The 17,929-nt window shown below is 41.0% G+C and overlaps 2 protein-coding genes across 8 annotated transcripts in view; one reads left to right on the top strand and one right to left on the bottom strand.

Annotated features, from left to right (window-relative positions):
* CDKN3 (cyclin dependent kinase inhibitor 3) overlaps positions 1-7,565 on the top strand; it is an 18,843-nt gene extending 11,278 nt beyond the window's left edge. For 4 of the 6 annotated variants that reach the window (XM_048853530.2, XM_048853528.2, XM_048853527.2 and 1 more), the window contains 3 exons: positions 50-81; positions 1,180-1,283; positions 2,667-3,284. In XM_048853530.2, the coding sequence (XP_048709487.1) occupies positions 50-81; positions 1,180-1,283; positions 2,667-2,753 (223 nt within the window). In that variant the 3' untranslated portion in view covers positions 2,754-3,284. Of the gene's footprint in view, positions 1-49; positions 82-1,179; positions 1,284-2,666; positions 3,285-6,503 lie in introns of those variants that run through there. The other 2 variants (XM_048853531.2, XM_048853529.2) reach the window with 2 other exon arrangements.
* Positions 7,170-17,929, bottom strand: CNIH1 (cornichon family member 1). Of its 2 annotated transcripts, XM_048853534.2 has the most exons (6): positions 17,743-17,929; positions 14,309-14,377; positions 13,994-14,041; positions 10,327-10,439; positions 8,952-9,095; positions 7,170-8,053 (listed from the first exon to the last, which is right to left on the bottom strand). In XM_048853534.2, exons 1-6 carry the CDS (start codon positions 17,821-17,823, stop codon positions 8,026-8,028), a joined length of 483 nt encoding a protein of 160 aa, XP_048709491.1. In that variant the 5' UTR covers positions 17,824-17,929; the 3' UTR covers positions 7,170-8,025. The 2 variants fall into 2 exon arrangements, with proteins under 2 accessions (XP_048709491.1, XP_048709493.1); XM_048853536.2 differs by lacking the exon at positions 13,994-14,041 and having other exon boundaries at positions 17,743-17,926.

Genomic DNA, 17,929 nt, shown 5'->3' with positions numbered 1-17,929 from the left:
GACTTTGGTTGCTACTGCACTATTAAAACAAGACATTCTTTTCTTTCAGCTGTTACGGAGGACTTGGACGTTCATGTCTCAGTAAGCATTTTTTCCTTCCTTCCCCCATGTCATTGCTTAATATTGTCATTACTTAATACAATTTAGCCACGTCCTCTTCTGGTAATAGAACTAAAATATAAATTAGTCTGGTGCCTAAAGGACCAAATGCATTATGAACCAGAGGTTTCTGAGTTGGAAATGGAACTTGGTGCCCTTGCACAGTGGAGGCCTTATGGAGACGCATGGAAAATGGGAGAAGTTTAATAGCATCCTATAATAAGATTGGTTATGCTTTGATAGGTCTCAGTTACTACAGTTGTTGGCAGAAATATGGGTGAGAACAGGTCAGGCATCCACTGTAGTAAATGAAGCAGGATCAAGCCAGTTTATTTAGTATTTTATGGTACTGATCAACTAAGAAACTGTTATCTAGTCAGACTTGTTAAAGAATAAAAAAAGCCGGTGAACAATGAACCATCGCTCTGTGCTATCAAATACGTGGAAGTGTGGAGAGACTTCATGTCTGATTTGTAAAGGGAACAAACTAGATCTTGCTTCTATCTCCTTTTCCACATCTTTGCTGTCACTTGCCTCCATTCCTGCCAGGGCGGGGACTGAACTCTGCCCTCAGAGCTGGCAGAACTCCCTGCATGACCCTCAATGAGGAGGAAGCAGGAGACACACACCTCTCGTTTTGTCTGTTTTTTCTCAGCTTAGTTCTTTCCCCAAAGCCTGAGGGGTGCCAAAAGGTGCAAACACCGCAGAAGGGGAGCGGAGCTGAGATAACAATCTCCCAAAAGGCAAACGCAGCCCTCAAGATGTTATGGGACCAAACTGTTAAAGTTTTGAATTAAAGTTTGGACTTTCCCTCTGGAACACTGCTGGGGATGCAGAGAAAACTTGAGCAAACTTCACTGCTGCTAATGACTGGCAGGCCTGGTTCTACCCCCAACTGCAACCAGGTTGAAGTATCCATTGTAACAGATCTGTGGACCTTTGTATGATGAAGAAATTCCAGTTCTGAAGTGGTCGTGAGACTCCAGTGGTTGTCTAAGCACAAACATCAATGAGCAGAAGTTTTATTACATACAGAGATGATTGTTAGAATGCATATTTATGCATCTCTTTTCCTTACAGTAGCTGCATGTCTTCTGCTTCAATTATCTGATGCAATGGAACCCCAAGAGGCAATAGAGAGCCTCCGAGACTTAAGAGGATCTGGGGCAATACAGACAATAAAGGTAAGGAAGCTCTGGGGGGAGGGAATAATAAAATGGAGAAGACCTCTGGTGGGTAGAGGACTGTGCCTCTGTACTAGGATCTCTTCATGAAGGGAATGGCTTTGTCTTTCTGAGAGTTAAAGAAGGCCTCTAGTAATTCATGTCCTTACTGCCTTTGAATGTTGGGTTTGAGCTGCTTTTAGTCACATACTATCACGCCAACACAGCCTCGGTCTGTCCACACCAGAACTTCACATCTTTCCTCCTTTATTGCCAATAGCCACTCTATCTCTTCTCTTTCCCCCACCCCCCCAGTTTGCTCTGTTCTTACCTCTCTCCCCTGTTGCCCTCCACCACATTCCCACCTATTGCTTATAATAGGGGTTGTTGCTGCCCTTTCCTTTAATTCTCACTGCACCTTGATCATCTGCCATGATTCTTAAACTTCCCCACCTCACACACATTAGTTCCTATTCTAGCTGTCATTTTCCATTTATCATCCATCATCGTCCTCTGCCCAGATCCCAATGCTAGTATTAAACCTTCTCAGAATACATAAGTCATAAAACAATAGAAAGACAATAGTTTATAAAGCCAGAAAATGTACACCAGTCAAGATCTCACCATTTAACTTCGAGATCCAATGTTATTTTAAATGCCTTCTAAAGAAGGCAGAGTGCCAGAGAATGCTACCTATTGCTAGTTGAAGTAGCCAAATAGGATTTGGGAAGCAGGCACACTTCTGCTCAGTCGGAGTGGAGAGCAGAGTAAGCACTGTTTATTGAAGCTAGGGAGAGGATGGGGAGTCCCACCCTGCTTTTATTAGATATGGGGGATCTGTGTTTAAATTTCCCTGATTGCCTATATTTTTTTGAACACTTGTTATGCAGTTTACACCATTTGGAGTCTTTACTCAAGAGTGAATTGGCCTACCAGCCCTCTATGTAGATTGTTGTGCTCTGCATTCAGCTAGCTGGAAGCAGTGTTCTACTTCTTGGACTATATGCAGAGGAAGTGGAGCTACTTATTCACAAATGAAGCAGTTTCCTATTTTTAATATTTTAGAAACTCAGGCCAGCCACAAACAGAATTGTAATATCTCCAACCTCACTATAACAGGAACACAGGAGTTGCCAGATTGGATCAGACTTAAGGTCCATCTAGTCCAATATCCTGTCTCTGTCCTAACAGTAGCCAGCACCAAATGCTTCAGAGTAAGGTGTAGGAATCATGCAGTAGCCAGATTTGGGGTAATCTGCCTCTTCCTGCCCTAATTAGGTCTTATCCTAACCTAATAGCTAGAGACTTGCCTAAACCACAAAGTATTTAATCTCTCTTTTAAAACTTTATTAACATGTCCGTCACATTCAGCACTTTTGCTAAATATGATTGTACATTTTTCAGCAATACAACTATCTCCATGACTTTCGAGAGAACCTGGCTGCACATCTGTCAACAAAAGATGCAATATTAAGATCAGTATCACGATAAAACTAATATTAGCATTATGGTATATCTATTTTGTGTACATATGGTACTTCGGCTGAGTACAAGTTCTACGTAAAAAGACATTGCTCACCTACATGACCTTTTAATACCACTTTATTAGTCACTCCTTCTAGCAAAGTATTATCCTAACACCCAGTCTGTCTACTGTAAATAGATACAAGACTGATGCTAGAAAGGGTCTTGTGAGCTATAGTAAATCCTGCATTACAAACTTCCAAGGAATAATTTCTAAGTTCATACTCTACAAGTATTTCCACACATGAAGAAATGCTATGCTGGTGTCCCCGCCATTTCTAATGGACTTGTTTTAGTACAGTAACTTCAGCAGTTCACTGCTGATGCATTAATTCCCTTCATCAAGTATGTCCTTACCAGTATACAAGTTTCAACATGCTGAACTAGTATTTTGGTTTTTAAATTTTGTCGTTTTCTGTATGTTGCATTTTAGGTATTTACGCAATGGAGGGTATTACCGGGGATCTCAAATAAGAAATAAAGCTAATGCATTATCTATTTGTACTTTTTTTTTCTTGTAAGTAGTCAGTGGGAACAATTGGGGATGGAAGGAGAGAGAAGCTTGAAATGGGAATAAAAAGATCTGGTAACTTGTTAACAGTAGCCAGCTGAGCTTTAAGAGCCAGGGCTATTGAGAGCCAGAAAGGGCCTCCTTTTAACTCTTCTGTTGTGAAGGATTTTGAAAGTGCTCCAGAGCTGTAGTCTAGTTCTTTCCACAAGCCCATGACTAATGTAATTTGATGGCATATGCTTGTGGGGGGTAATCTGGTTCTGTACTCAACTATTGTAGTGAAATCAGTGAAAAGTGATCTAACAGACTTGGAGTAAAGAAATACTCTTCAGACCTTTGCCAGCATGCTGAGGGTTCCCAAGTGAACTTATTTGCTCTTTATGCTCCACATCTGGTAATTCAAAATGGGAGTTCTTAATGACATTCAAGGCTTCTCACCACCAGTGATCTTGCACTTGAATAAAATTAACTTATTCAAATCCAAAGTCACTCTGGTGCTTCTAGCTAGGGTAAAACACTAATAATCTCCCTCCACTTGAGCTATAATGCTATTGCTGCCTTTTCCAGCAGTAGCAGTCTCTTGTTTTCGGTATCATGGAGCTAAGATGACAAGATCTCTCCACTACTCTCCTGTTGTAACCACCTCATGCTTTTGTCCTTACACCTAATCTGATACGAGTCTCATGGAAGAATCTTCCTCTCCTCCCAACTGTGTAGTTCTCTGAAACTTAACCTATCATGTTGTTTACATAGTTAACTGTTGTATATTGTAAGAGCCTTAATGCTAGAACTGGATCACCTTTGCTTTGCAGAAGAGTACAGTTTTTGAAGGAATTGTCTCAGCCAAGCTCAGACAGGTTTCACTTAGTATGTTATAATAAACCAAACTCATTTTAGTTTAAGTGACAACTTTCCATTTTATCTGCTGACTCAATCATTGATCTTTTACACAAGAAATGAGCTCATATCCAACTCCTAAATATTTGCAGTTTGTGGAGGAAAGTGACTAAAGGTTGGAATTTGTTAGGCTTATTAGGACTTCTAAAATTGTGAGTAACATGGTCCTAAATGAACGTATGCTTTGAATGTAGCAGACTACAGGCACTTGACACTGAGTTGTGTAAATATAGTTGTACAATTTCATTGAGACCTTAATTTTGAAAGGTATAAATTATAATATTTTCTGAACTACACTACCCTTTTTGGGACAAGGGAAGATTACAGTAGACCACCTTGCATCTGTTATTCCTTTCAATATAGGTTTAATCAACAACTCATGTTCTAAATTTACTACCAGTTCGTTTTGTTCCCTGTCACTGAATGGAAGTGTAAAGGCTAATTCTTACCCAACAAATTGTAAAGTAGTTAGGCTTTAGACTGCACCATGTATTCTTTTCTCCACTTGTGAAGTGGTTAGTGCAAGCTCTTCTAGACCACCCTGGAGATGGTTAATAATTGTAGCTTGCTGCACCTGGGCCTTTATAGGTAGCATAAAATATAGAAATGAAAGAAAAGTAGACTGTAGATCACCTCACTGTCTAAAGTTTACAAGAGAAGGTGCATAGATGGTCTTATCCTGAAAAATGAGTTGAGAGTTCCCCATTTCTCAATGACTTCCATACCAAACTTGAATTTGTACCAGCACTATAAACTAAGGCTGAGATCTGAGCGTCAAGATGGGTTCTTCTGTCTTGCCTAATATTAGCACTACAATTCTGCAAGCCAAATTATAGCCCTAGCTGTGCCTATGAAACCCCACTGACAGCTGATGGAAGTAACAAGTGTTGATGTGGACATAATTTATCCTGCAGAAGCTTTAACTGGCAGGCAGGAGAGGTGACAGAAAATTACACAATTTGCCCATAGTGTCTTCTAATATAGCAGTCAGTGAAGAAATGGAGAGACACCACCTTCCCCCCCATGTTTTTACAGTCACTTTTTAAGGTAAAACTGCACTTAAGTTTAACAGGTGCTTAAAATGAAATTCAACTTAATACTCTAGACTGCAATACTAAACATTTTTCCATGTGCATGATTTGATTGAGGGGACTACTCACATGCCTAAAGGCACAGCCCAGGAAGGAGAGGCTGTACAATTAGGGCTCTAAATACCTGTCAGTTATGAATACAGGGTCAGTAATTTTGTTGAGAAAAAACTCAAATTCTGTTCAGTAGTCTTTTGTATGTGCAAAGGTTTGTCTGACCATACTTGCTTTCATGAGAAACAAGCAGTTTGTTAGATGTAACTTGATTTTTAACAAGAAAAATAAATGCTATTTTCTGTTAAAGTTTTAACTAGCCAAATCCAATCCACAACTTCTCATGCCACAGAAGTCTGCCTCTATTTCTTTTTTGAGGTCTTCTAAAGTTTGAGAACATTCTCCAAGTTAAATTAACCTAGACACTTCCATTTCATGTATTTGTCCACAATGAAACATACTGAATGATGAATTCAAACCAGAATTTTGGCTGCAAGTTCACTCTTGGAAAGTTCAGAGTTGGATCTGGTTGCAAGCCCTCCTATTCAGGAATATTCTGATTCAAGATGATTTGAGCCCCTACCTTTAATTTATATCTTTAAAGACTTACATGGTTTAGGCTGTAGCTACCTGAGAGACAGACTCCCACTGAGCACACCACAGCACTTAAGAGCAGAGAAATGCAGTGGTCCAACTTTTGGATGACGGGGCTGGCAGCAGAACACTTAGTGAAGGCATCTTAATACTAGATTTCATGGTTTGATAGTTCGTTAATCTTCAGGGTACAGTGCAAAAGTGTCTCAACAATTTCATTAGATACTTTAAGAAACAGTTTGAAAACAGAAGTTGTCAAGCCATAGGGGGAAGAACTTTTGAAAGCCCTTGACAGCTTGTACGCCATAAAAGCAAAGATGTTAACTTTCATCTATTGGTGTGGGATGCAACACTTTCCTTGCAGCTCAGCAGCTTGTCAAATTCATTTTTTAAATAGTCAAGGGGTGGAGAAAGAAATAGGGAAGTCAGCTTTAATCCTTTTTGAAGAGTGCTTACTATGATCCTGAAACTGTACATAATTTAAAGCTCCAGTTTCAAATTGTGGTTCTGGGGAAAGGACTATACAAATTAGTCATACTTCATCATTAGAACGGCTCAATGGAATTCTCAATTAATGTATAGTTTGGGGGACATTATTCCTTATGAAAATAAAATTTTTTTTTAACTCTGCAGCTATTTCTACCCCATGGAGGAAAACATTTGCAACAAAAGCATGCCATATGATAAAGACACTTCAAACTAAGAAGCTATTGGGTTTTAATTTCATGGAGTTTGTATCTATTCTGTCAGTTGTCTCCTTTGATTGGCTAAGGCAAAAATCATTATCCCCATAGAAAATTTTATGAGTGCTCAGATTCCTTTATTCCAGAACCAAAGGCCCATCTGCATCATGAAGTGGCTGCACTGAATCCAAAAATCTGGTCCATATCAGAAGGGTCAAATACTAATCTATGTAAACACATTTTACTAAAACCGGAGACATTATCTGCACCAACATACCTTCCTCAAGGCACTTCACCATTCTTTAAACTAGTTTAAGTGGGAAAGATTTCTAAACTTCTGAAGCTAAACTAACCAGTAGCTCATCCCAAGAGGAATTACACTGCACATCTATTTCCACTCTTCTCCCTCCACTAAAAACTATTAACATACAGACCAACTGAAAGTACAGGAAACTGTTAGTGTCTAACAGTTCTGTGTAAGTATCTCTTTTCCAGATATAGCCCATCTCAATATGAATTTTAATAGCAATGCTACTGTCTATTATTAATTAATTAGTTAAGTACAGCAAGTAAACTTACTTTTTTTAAAAAACAAGGCACTGCAAAAAACTGAACATTTCTGAATTTGAGATTTTTATTTATTCCACTAAGGAACAGCAGGGCAGTTTCTCAATCTCACTGTGTCTTGGAAATGTCTTTAGTGTGACTTGTAAATCCATAGGAGCTGTATTTTTACCATTGGATTTGATCAATCTTGCATTATTAGCCAATTGGTTAATAAGACTGTTGCACAAACATTTAAAAATAAAATCTTTTAAATTCATTCCTTCACAGACAACTCAATGTTTCCTATCACAATAACTTATGCTTGAAAATTGAAGCAAGGATATTTAGTGTTTGGTGGAAATATGGGAAGTTTCAGAACCATGCATACACAGGGGAAGATACCCAAATATAAAAAACAGAACTACTCTTCCTACACGTGTATCCGTGAAGATATCTGCAGAGAAAATACATAAAGCTTTCAGTCCTTCAGGAGCACTTTATAGCTACAGCTGATTTATAGATAAATGGAGTTTCAAAAGTTCAAAGTGAGCCACTATACGGTCCTGTAAACAAAAAATTCTAGGATACTAAGGACAGTCAGTAATTAATCACTACTTGAAGAGTTATGGCTGTTCCTTATGGAGTGCAGAGTCAAAACTGTTCAAAACCAGAGAATCATTTAATATCAATTTACACTTAATTCTTTTTAATTTCAACATCCCAGTAAAATATACGAAAACAGTCTTTCCACAAGTATAAAGTGTGGAAACATTTTAAAAATAGGGGAGTCATTTTTTTTTTCTAATGCAACTGTGATCATCAGATTCCATAGTTTAATCTTGGTAACAGTTCCTTGTTGGAAAGAATCCTTTTGTTTTGTGGCTTTTGCATGCACTTAATTGGAACCAAGTTTGCAGAATGTCTTCTTAAGAGCTCACCAAAACATAAATCATGCTAGAAAAGAAAAGAAAAATTTAAAATGTACTAAATTTAGATGCAATAGTTTGATTAGGTAAGTTAACAGTATTATGCACAGATTCATTCCCCACTGAAAAAGAGCAGACACACACAGCTTGTCATTACAATAAAGTACTGATAGTTCACCATGACTATTTAAAAGCCAGGTTAAGGCATTAAAAATGAACCCATGAACAGAAGTGTTATGTATATCACACACTCTGACACTGGGATTAAGTTGCAGTAACAACAGGGAGCTTACATAGGCTCAAACACACTGATATATATATATATTGGAAGTTTTTTTAATCATGTTTTTCCTAATCATCTTGTATGATCACATGAAGAAATGCTGAGCCATCAGTTGTAACCTGACTGTCAAAGTCAGTCTATGCAATGTATTGGTAATAGTACTACGTCAGTACATTATCACCAGCTATTGCTTCCCACATCCCCCCTTTTTAGAGTTTAACTTTGCATTTACAGCTTCTGTATCTTCTCACCCGTGACGTATGACCATTCTACCAGCAAACTTCAATGAAACCCAAATTTTAAGACAAATAAGTCACTTCTTTGAAAATATTAAAATCCCACCCATATTAAAATCCCAATACTTTTATAATAAAAATTAAAAGTTTGGGATTTTTTGGTTCTTTGGTTCAGCTTTATTGCTAAGTTATGATACAAACTTGGGGGGGCTGGGGGAGGGGGGCTGGTTGTTTTTTAAAATATACATAGACATTACATCCCAGGCTAAGTGTCCGAAATATTTTTACAAATTAAGATAAAAATGTGGGGGCATTTTGTCTTTTTTTTTTTAAAGGAAGTTTCATATAAATTTGAATTTTGCCTCTGGGTTGAGCTCAAACAAAAAGTTTCAGGCTAAGAAACTTACCCATATAGGTAATAAAAAAACGATAGGAGGTAAAATGCTAGTTTGCACCATCCTTCCTTCTGACAATATGCTAAAATATCTGCATTCATAATGGTTGTAGGATCATAGAGACCTGGTCCACTCATCACAGGTCTGCTCATATACCTGGAAAAGACAAATTAGGTTAGCAGTAAGTTTGGAAAAGAAAGCTATGGGAAAAGGAGGTTCCCCCACCCCCAAAAAACAAAATAGAAATTTGTATAAGGAACCACACATCTTTAACTGTACTAAACATTTACTCCATCCAGCAATTAAACCATGAGAGTAAAGTCTGAGACCGCAACCTAAGACCTTGCCTGTCTGGGGATGGATCACTTGATGACTGGCTGTTCTGTTCATTCCTTCTGAACCACCTGGCATTGGGCACTGCTGGAAAACAGGAGAGTGGGCTACATGGACCACTGGTCTGACCCAATATGGCCGTTCTTATGCTCTTATGGTGGTTTTTTGCTCTGTAGCTGCACTGCACTAGCATAGTTTATCTCAACTTCAAATCATACTACATTATACAGGGTGCTACAGGATGGGCATGACAACCCTTGAAAATAGGATGTCTGATCTAAGGCACCATATTACAGGCTTATTAAAGAACTGGAAAAGGTGCAGAAGAAGAGAGCAACATGGGATAGAACCAACCGTAATTCGTATGGTAAAATACTTAGTATGGCTTTGGTAACTTCAGCACCATTTAAAACATGTCCTGCAGTACTCCCATTCTTGCTTATCAAGTTGGAAAAATATTCCTTTTAAAAAATAAAAGGAAAATAGCCTTTTTTACAACTGCAGCATAAGATTTTCACCATCTATCACAATGGGCCTTTACGCTTTATTGCTGAAGAAATGGGACAATTAACAGAAACATTGCAAAAGGACAGTAAGTTATAATTAAGGCTACGATTTTGTCACGGAGGTCGCAGAAGTCACGGAATCCGACAGAGGTCGTGGAATCTGTGACTTCCAAAGACCTCTGTGACTTCAGCCCTGGTGGCTGGGAGCTGCAGGGTCCCGCAGCGGGAGGGAGCTGTGAGGTACCCCCGCTGCCTAAGTCACGGGCCCCCAAGCTCCTGGCCACCGCTGCAGGGCAGGGGGACCACCCCACAGCTCCTTACCACTGGAGAAGGGGACCCTGGAGCTCCAAGCCACCTGGCAGCTGCCCATTCCCTTCCTATTTTATCATGGATACTTTTACTAAAAGTCATGGACAGATCACGGGCAATAAAGAAAAATTCACGGAAGCCCGTGACCTGTCCCTGACTTTTAGTAAAACTATTCATGACAAAATCTTAGCCTTAGTTATAATTAACATGAGTAGAGAGATCAAACTCATCAATATTACCTCCAAATATGGTAAGCCAACAAAGGCATATTGAGACCCAGTGTAAGCCACTCTGCTGCACAGAGAAACATAACACAGAAGAATGCATGGATGAGGTACTCTGGAAGTACAAGCTGAAAAAGAAAAATATGCATCAGAACATGTGATTACACAACATACAGTTTGGTTTGAATTTCTATTTAAAAGGTAAATTATTGGTGAAAAATTCCATACTACTATATAGAGAAAAACACTCAAATGGGCAAGTAAACTGCAGAAAGTGAAAACAGGAACTGGCAGAATACACCCTGATATTTACAGAAAAGTTTATGTATATTCATGAATACCCAAGAAAATGTACAAGTTGGAATGCTCAGATTATGGAAGCTTTTATTACGTATTAATTGGCTATGTGCACTGAGAACAGCTCCCACATTTTATACAACATACCTCTGTAACATAAAAGTAGAGCATCGAGATATTTCTGCACATGCTCCACATAGAAATATCTATGGGAAAAGTAATCCCTATAACAGTTTATATCAGGGGTCTCAAACACACGATCTGCTGAGTTATTTGCTGTGGCCCACCCAGCTCCCCTCGCCCCCGTTCCCTCTCCCATCCCCCAGCGCGCCGAGTCCTCGCTCCTCTGCCTACCTCCAGGCGCTTCCCGCCACCAACCAGCTGTTTGACAGAGCTTAACGCTTTCCAGGAGGGGGGGGGGAGGAGCCACGCTATGGGGAGGAGGCGGAGGAGAGGCAGAGCAGGGGCGGGGATTTGGGGAAGGAGTTGGACTAGGGGCAGGAAGGGAGCAGAGTTGGGGTGGGGACTTTGGGGAAGGGGTTGGAATGGGGGGGCGGGGAAGAGGCAGAACAGGGGCAGGGCCTCATGGAAGGGCTGGAGTGGGGGCAGAGCTGGGGGCTTTTGTATCTTTGTATGAAAAGGTGTCAGTGATGCGGCCCTTGGGCCAATGTACTAGTCCTCATAAGACCGTCGTGGTGATTTGAGTTTGAGAACCCTGGTTTATATGCAAGAGTTTGTTTTCTATTTTACTATTTTTGAAGTTTTGAACTTAAACAGTATATGTACAATATTTATTAAAACAGACTATTACCAAAACCTTATTTCCGGTCCAAAGCTTTATTAGACAAAAGGAGCAACAACATTGTTAAGCGCACCAATATGCACAAATACAAGCAATATGCTTTCTGCAAGGTAGGAGGGAACAACAGTAAAATGCACATACAATTTGTGACATATTAGCCAGTTCCATTTTCCTTTGTACAAGACCTTTCAAATACCTAACACCTGCCTTCTTTTTAACATTGTGCTTTCCAGCAGAAGTGTACAGAGGTAATGCTGATTACTCTCAGATTACCAAGAGCATAAAATACCAGGTAACCCTGCTAGCGCTATTAAGAGATAAGCAATATAGAAACATATGTAGATTAAATGTAGGTGAAATACCCTAAAACCAAGAAAACCCCATGCTCATCACAAGAGTAAAATCCTTCAAAGGCAAATATACCAGAAAGAATTGTATCACCTACTTTTTTGAATTATACAGTTCTCCCCAAAAAAGTTCATCTATACATCTGAAATGCTCACAGGATAAACTACTACAAGCTGTTTCATGTAAAAATATTCAATTGCTACTACATATTTCAATCAAGAGTTTATGATAAACTAAAGATTTAAGTTAAATTACTAAGGAGTCTACTCTCTAAGTGAAGCACACACAAGACAATTCTGCTTCTTGACTTTACCCAATTTGTGCACCTAGGATGACTGCCTCAGAATGTATTTTGCAGGTTTTTTTAATACTGTCTAAAAGCAGATATTTGTTTTAAACACCTAAAAAGGTCTAACTATAAATCAGAAGCAAACAGAGTTTCGTTCCTAATGCACGTTCTAATAGTCACTTAAAGAAACAATTGTCAAACACCACCAACTGACATCAGCACAAACCCAAGTCATCACCTTTCTTTACATGTGTAAAACAATTACTCTTCTTGTCCAGATCACTCTTGTATACTCACCATATGTAACTTTTAGATGTTATTCCAATTATTTAAACTAAAAAAAGTCTGACCACCAAGCAAGACCTGTTTGCTAGACCTGAAATCTACAAAAATTAAGACTAACCATGTGTCTCAAAGCATTCACTTCCCTTCCATCTAGGTTTGTGTGTTCTGCCCCCACACCAGAGTATCAGACTGCCTTTTAAGTATTTCAAACAATGTTATCCTTCTTCATTTCCAGCCTACACGAGAACTAGGTTGATTAGTTTATAGGTTACCATGCATTTTTCCCTAAAGGCTAGGAAGGAAGAATTATTATTTCTAAATACTCAAGAGAAGCTTGGATACCACTGTGATGGGGGCTGCATACAGAGAGGGAGATGCTGAGCATTATGTGAACCAAAAATGGTACTCTAGAGAAGTGTTTAATTCTCATGACTAAAAATGTTCTCCCCTAGAATTTAAACTTCAAGACAATGGATCATGTCCCTTCATGTACTTGTAAAGCATCATGTGCATTTATCATACTCTTTAAAGAGTAACGATCGCAAATTCACCTCTTCATGACTAATCTAACTCCACTAGCATTGTAAATACCACGTTCAAGATTTTCAGTTTACAAAAAGCTATCATATAACACCTCATGCATGGATATTAACATTAGGTTAATAAAATATTTGCTTTGAACATGCACATTATAACAGCCTTTTATTTAAATTTGTGATAAGATCATAATGCATAAATGTAGTGAGTATTTGCCTTCCCCCATACTGTTGCAGAAATAACTGTAAGACAGACAGAGTTGGGGAAACTGTTAGATGCACAGCTATTCAGGCACCACTTTCCAAGATACAATCTTCTCCATAACATCATCTTTCTCTCCGCTCACCCACCCTCATGCTGCAAAGCTCTCTGGCTGTCTAGGACACATTCTTTTTCAGTCTCCATTGGTGTGATTCTACTTAATTCTGCAGAACACCATGATTTACAGTGCAGCCTTCCAGAGGTACACTTCACTACTGTGCTGCCCTATGTTTTTATCTCAGTCTGGCCACTCCAAGTCAAAATGAAAGGGATGGTGAACGGGAAAAGACATACTGCGTTACTGAAAATACATACTGTCTAATAAACTTCCTTAATATTATTTGTCTGTCAAAGACACAAGCAAGCTGAAAGTGCTTGAGGCACAGCATTAATGAGTAAAGGAGTGTAATTAGAGTTGTATCCAAGAGAGTACACAGTATTCTGAAAGAACGCCGGGGATATCCTTGGAAAGCCAACCTCCACCCCGGAAATCATAAGGCCAGATCAGAATTAACCCCTTTTTTTCTTTTCTTTTTTTAAACAAACTAGTCTCCTAGATTCTGAACATCAGAAAGTTCAGTGAACCTGGCTTGAGAGAGGATACCATTTATTGTACATCTTCAGTTGCTGTGGCTATTCAATACATTTTAGGCATATAACAGTTTTCCCCACTTCACTGGGTAAGCAAGCAAAATTATTTTGCACAAAATGTGAAAGTTCATGAAGTTATTATAAACCTGAACAGACAAAACAGGCAGATGAGCAAGCACACTGAACAAAACATCTTAATAGTAATACAAATGTTCCTAACAAAATGAAAGTAAAGGTGGGATTAAAACATTAAACTAAAAAGCAGTACACACCTTTAATGCAATTTTGACTCTTTTAATCTTTTTGACCTTTTCAACTGTCTTTGTGCCGAAAATGTAAAAAGCAGATTGAAAGAATGTTAGTAGGACAGCTGACAAGATCATCAGCAGATTAATAATAGTCAGAATATTCAAGATTGAAAGTAAAGAAGAATCAGATAAAGAATTCTGTCTAGAAATTCTATCAAATATACTAGACATTACCAGCAGAACAGAATTTTTAATGACCTTTTTGATTAAATCAAGATAATAGCAACAAAAATTATTTATAAATTTATGCAAAGAGGAATTCTTTATCATGTAACTTACAGGATTGAGTGTATTACATTGGTCTATGGGATTCTTGTAATCAGTCTTCAGTTCATCAAATGCTATAATCTAGAATAAAATTGGAACAGTTAGGACTCTTCGGTTCAAAAGCAGTAAAAAACATCTCACCACAAAATATAATTTATTGGTACAGAGCCGTAAGTGCTACGAACACAATCTCAGTAAGGTCGTTTTACTCATGTAAGAGAAATAATTCCATAAACTAAATCACCTAGAGCAAGAAAGTATTTGAAACAGGTCTGCTTTGGTTTAAAAAACATTCAAGCACATTTAAATTAGCTTCAGATTATTCTAGACATTTTCTATACTCACAGTGCTCTGGCACTAAATCTTTGCATTTCATTCCTTCATTCCCTTTCCCCCACTACCATGCAGAGGAGTTATATAGTGACATTGCAAATAGCATTTAGTCCCACAGAATATATCCAGGGTGCATTAAAAAAAAAAAAAACAGGAGGCTGCACACATGACACACTTCCTCTGTGCCGAGTGCTTGTCACTTAATTAAAAGGAAGCGATTGCAGTCTTTGAAGAGGCTGAATGGATGTTATCTTCACGGTCAGAGTGTGAGATAGCAGGCAAGGGAGATATATTCAGGAAAACGTCAAGAACATCTTTTAATGACAGAACTTTTACCCATACACTGATGCTTAGGAAAAGGTGAACCTGCCAGGATGAAAAAGAGTCAAAGCCGTTTTTTTTGTAAAATGGATACCATGGCATCAAACAAGACCAAACAGGTCATTTATAAATAAAAAAGCAAGAACCATAGAAAAATAAGTATGAGAACCAAAACATCAAGTAATCAGTACTATCAGTATCCTTTATATTCAATGTAAACTAGAACATGTTTACAGAGCATCCTTTATGTTACAATGAAAAGCTTATTTAATAACTACAAAGCAAAAATTGAAACTGAATAAATCTGAATATATGATATGTGCACACACACTATTCATGTTGGGGAGAAGCACTTAAAACACATTTTAATTTATTTCCTCCCTCAGATCCAATGATACTTCCTGGTTTGTGTAAAGCTGCCCGAGGATATATCTTTGTAGCATCACTTGGATAATATGAGTCTTCTGGTAACAGGGATGTCCCACAACGATGCATCATGGGGCAGATTCAGCAAACCAAGAAGTTGCAGAGGATTAATGGAGAAGAAAATTATAAAATATTCGTTAACACACTCAGGAAAAAATCATCAGTTTATCTGGTACACATCTAAATAGGTATCTTAGCAACTGCAGGGACCAAAACTTTTTCCATTAAAAAAAAAAGCTTAAAATTCTGCTGAGATTAATGGCTTAGTCCTCCATGCTCATCAAGGAAAATATCACCCTCAAAAAATCCATTCATTCACTTATAAAGTTCATTCCTAAAGATGATCTCCTATCAGTGCTTCTCTCCAAGACCAGGCATCTCATAGCTACTTGAAACTAGGTTTCCTAAGGTTCCACCAGTGGATTTTCTACTGCCACAGAGGGGAAAAGACTAAGACCTCAAATAATAAGTAACATTTACTCAGGATTTAAATTTTCAAAAGTAGCGTACCACGGGGAAACTTGGAAAAGCTCACTTTTTCCATTAAATACAAAACTTATTTGACTTGAGACTAAAATATTTTAAACACATATTCCTTCAAGTAAAACACCAATATTTAAAAATATAAGATGCCCACATTTTCAACAAAAATGTTTAATAAAACAAACCCATTTTTTGCATTAGCCTCTGAAAATTCTACTCATCTACAGGTGAATACTGTGAGTTTTGCATCATTAAGGTAATGATGAGCAAGCAGGTGAGTTTTCAGGACAATTTTGCAAAGTTGGTTTACACCAACAGGAAGTTACTAAACATATCTGATCAATTATTTTACACATACCATTTCAAATATACACAAAATAGGGCACTATTCCTCAAACCAATAATCCCTAAACACATCCAGCCATGGCCTAAGGTCACATGCAACTGGGTGCAATTCTGCATGGTGCTGAGTTGGGCGGGGGGGGGGGGGGGGCTAGCAATAGTGGAGTGGTCAAATCTCTGCCCTCACCCCGTGTGCACACAGGTGGGATGGAGCTGGCTCTCTGTGGGAGTAGCAGTGGTAGAGATGGCTGGGGAGGGAAGTTGGATTTCTGCTCCCAACCCTGTGAGCACATGGGGATGTAGAGATGGCTCTGGGAGGTCAGAAATGGGGGCAGGTCAATCTCTGCCCCCACCCCTGCCAGTGAAGGGGGGTGGAGATGGCTGGGGGGGCACCAATGAAAGGATGTTTAAAACTCTGTCCCCATCCCTGAGTGCAGGGGGAGAGGTGAGATGGCTTGGGGGGGGCCTGCAATGTGGGGGCAGTTGATCTCTGCCCCCACTCCTGTGAGTGTGAGGGGGGCGATGGCTTGGGGGGGCAACAATGGGGGGACAGCTAGAGCTCTACTCTCCACCCCTGTGAGCACGGGGGGGCAGCAAAGGGGGGGTGGTTAGATATCTACCCCCCCACCTCTGTGAGCATGGGGGGAGATGGCGCAGGGGGGCAGTTAGATCTCTACCCCCCCCCACCCGTGAGCACAAGGGGGATGGCGCAGCAATAGGGAGGCCGTTAGATCTCTTACCCCCCCACCCCTGTGAGCGCAGGGGAGGGGATGGCTCGGGGGGGGGGGCAGCAATGGGGGGGCAGTTAGATCTCTTCCCCCCCCAATCCTGTGAGCGCAGGAGGGGATGGCTCGAGGGGGGACAGCAACAGGGGGGCGGTTAGATCTCTTTCCCCCCCCACCCCTGTGAGTGCGAAAGGGGAGGGGGCAGCGGGAGGGGGGTGGTCAGATCTCTTACCCACACCCCTGTGAGCGCGGGGGGGGGCAGCAATAGGGGGGCGGTTAGATCTCTTACCTCCCACCCCTGTGAGCGCGGGGGGGGCAGCAATAGGGGGGCGGTTAGATCTCTTACCTCCCACCCCTGTGAGCGCGGGGGGGGGCAGCAATAGGGGGGCGGTTAGATCTCTTACCTCCCACCCCTGTGAGCGCGGGGGGGGCAGCAATAGGGGGGCGGTTAGATCTCTTACCTCCCACCCCTGTGAGCGCGGGGGGGGCAGCAATGGGGGGCGGTCAGATCTCTTACCTCCCACCCCTGTGAGCGCGGGGGGGGCAGCAATAGGGGGGCGGTTAGATCTCTTACCTCCCACCCCTGTGAGCGCGGGTCTGGAGACGGCGGTGGGGGAGGAGGCACGGAGCAGCGCGCACGCGCTCACACACACACCCCGGGGCCAGGAAGCGTCCCGGCCACAACGGGAGGCCACCCAACGGTGCCGCCGCCGCCGCCCGCCCCGCGGGCAGGGGACGAGCCCCGCCCCGGCCCGCTCCGCTCCGGGCGCCCCGGCCCGGCCCGCTCCGCTCCGGGCGCCCCGGCCCGGCACTCACATGCCAGATGGCGAAGAAGATGAGGGCGGCGGTGAGCAGCAGCGCCAGCATGTAGCAGAAGGCGGCGAAGGTGAAGGCCATGGCGGCGAGAGCGGGCCGCGCGGCCAGCGGGGCAGCAGGAGCGCGGGGGATGCCGGGCCGGAGCGCGGCCGAGGCCGGGCCCGGGGATGCAGCAGCGCAGGCGCCC

The sequence above is a fragment of the Caretta caretta genome, chromosome 6 (assembly GCF_965140235.1).
Source record: "Caretta caretta isolate rCarCar2 chromosome 6, rCarCar1.hap1, whole genome shotgun sequence".
NCBI lineage: Eukaryota > Metazoa > Chordata > Testudines > Cheloniidae > Caretta > Caretta caretta.
This window is presented reverse-complemented; position numbering and strand designations above follow the sequence as displayed.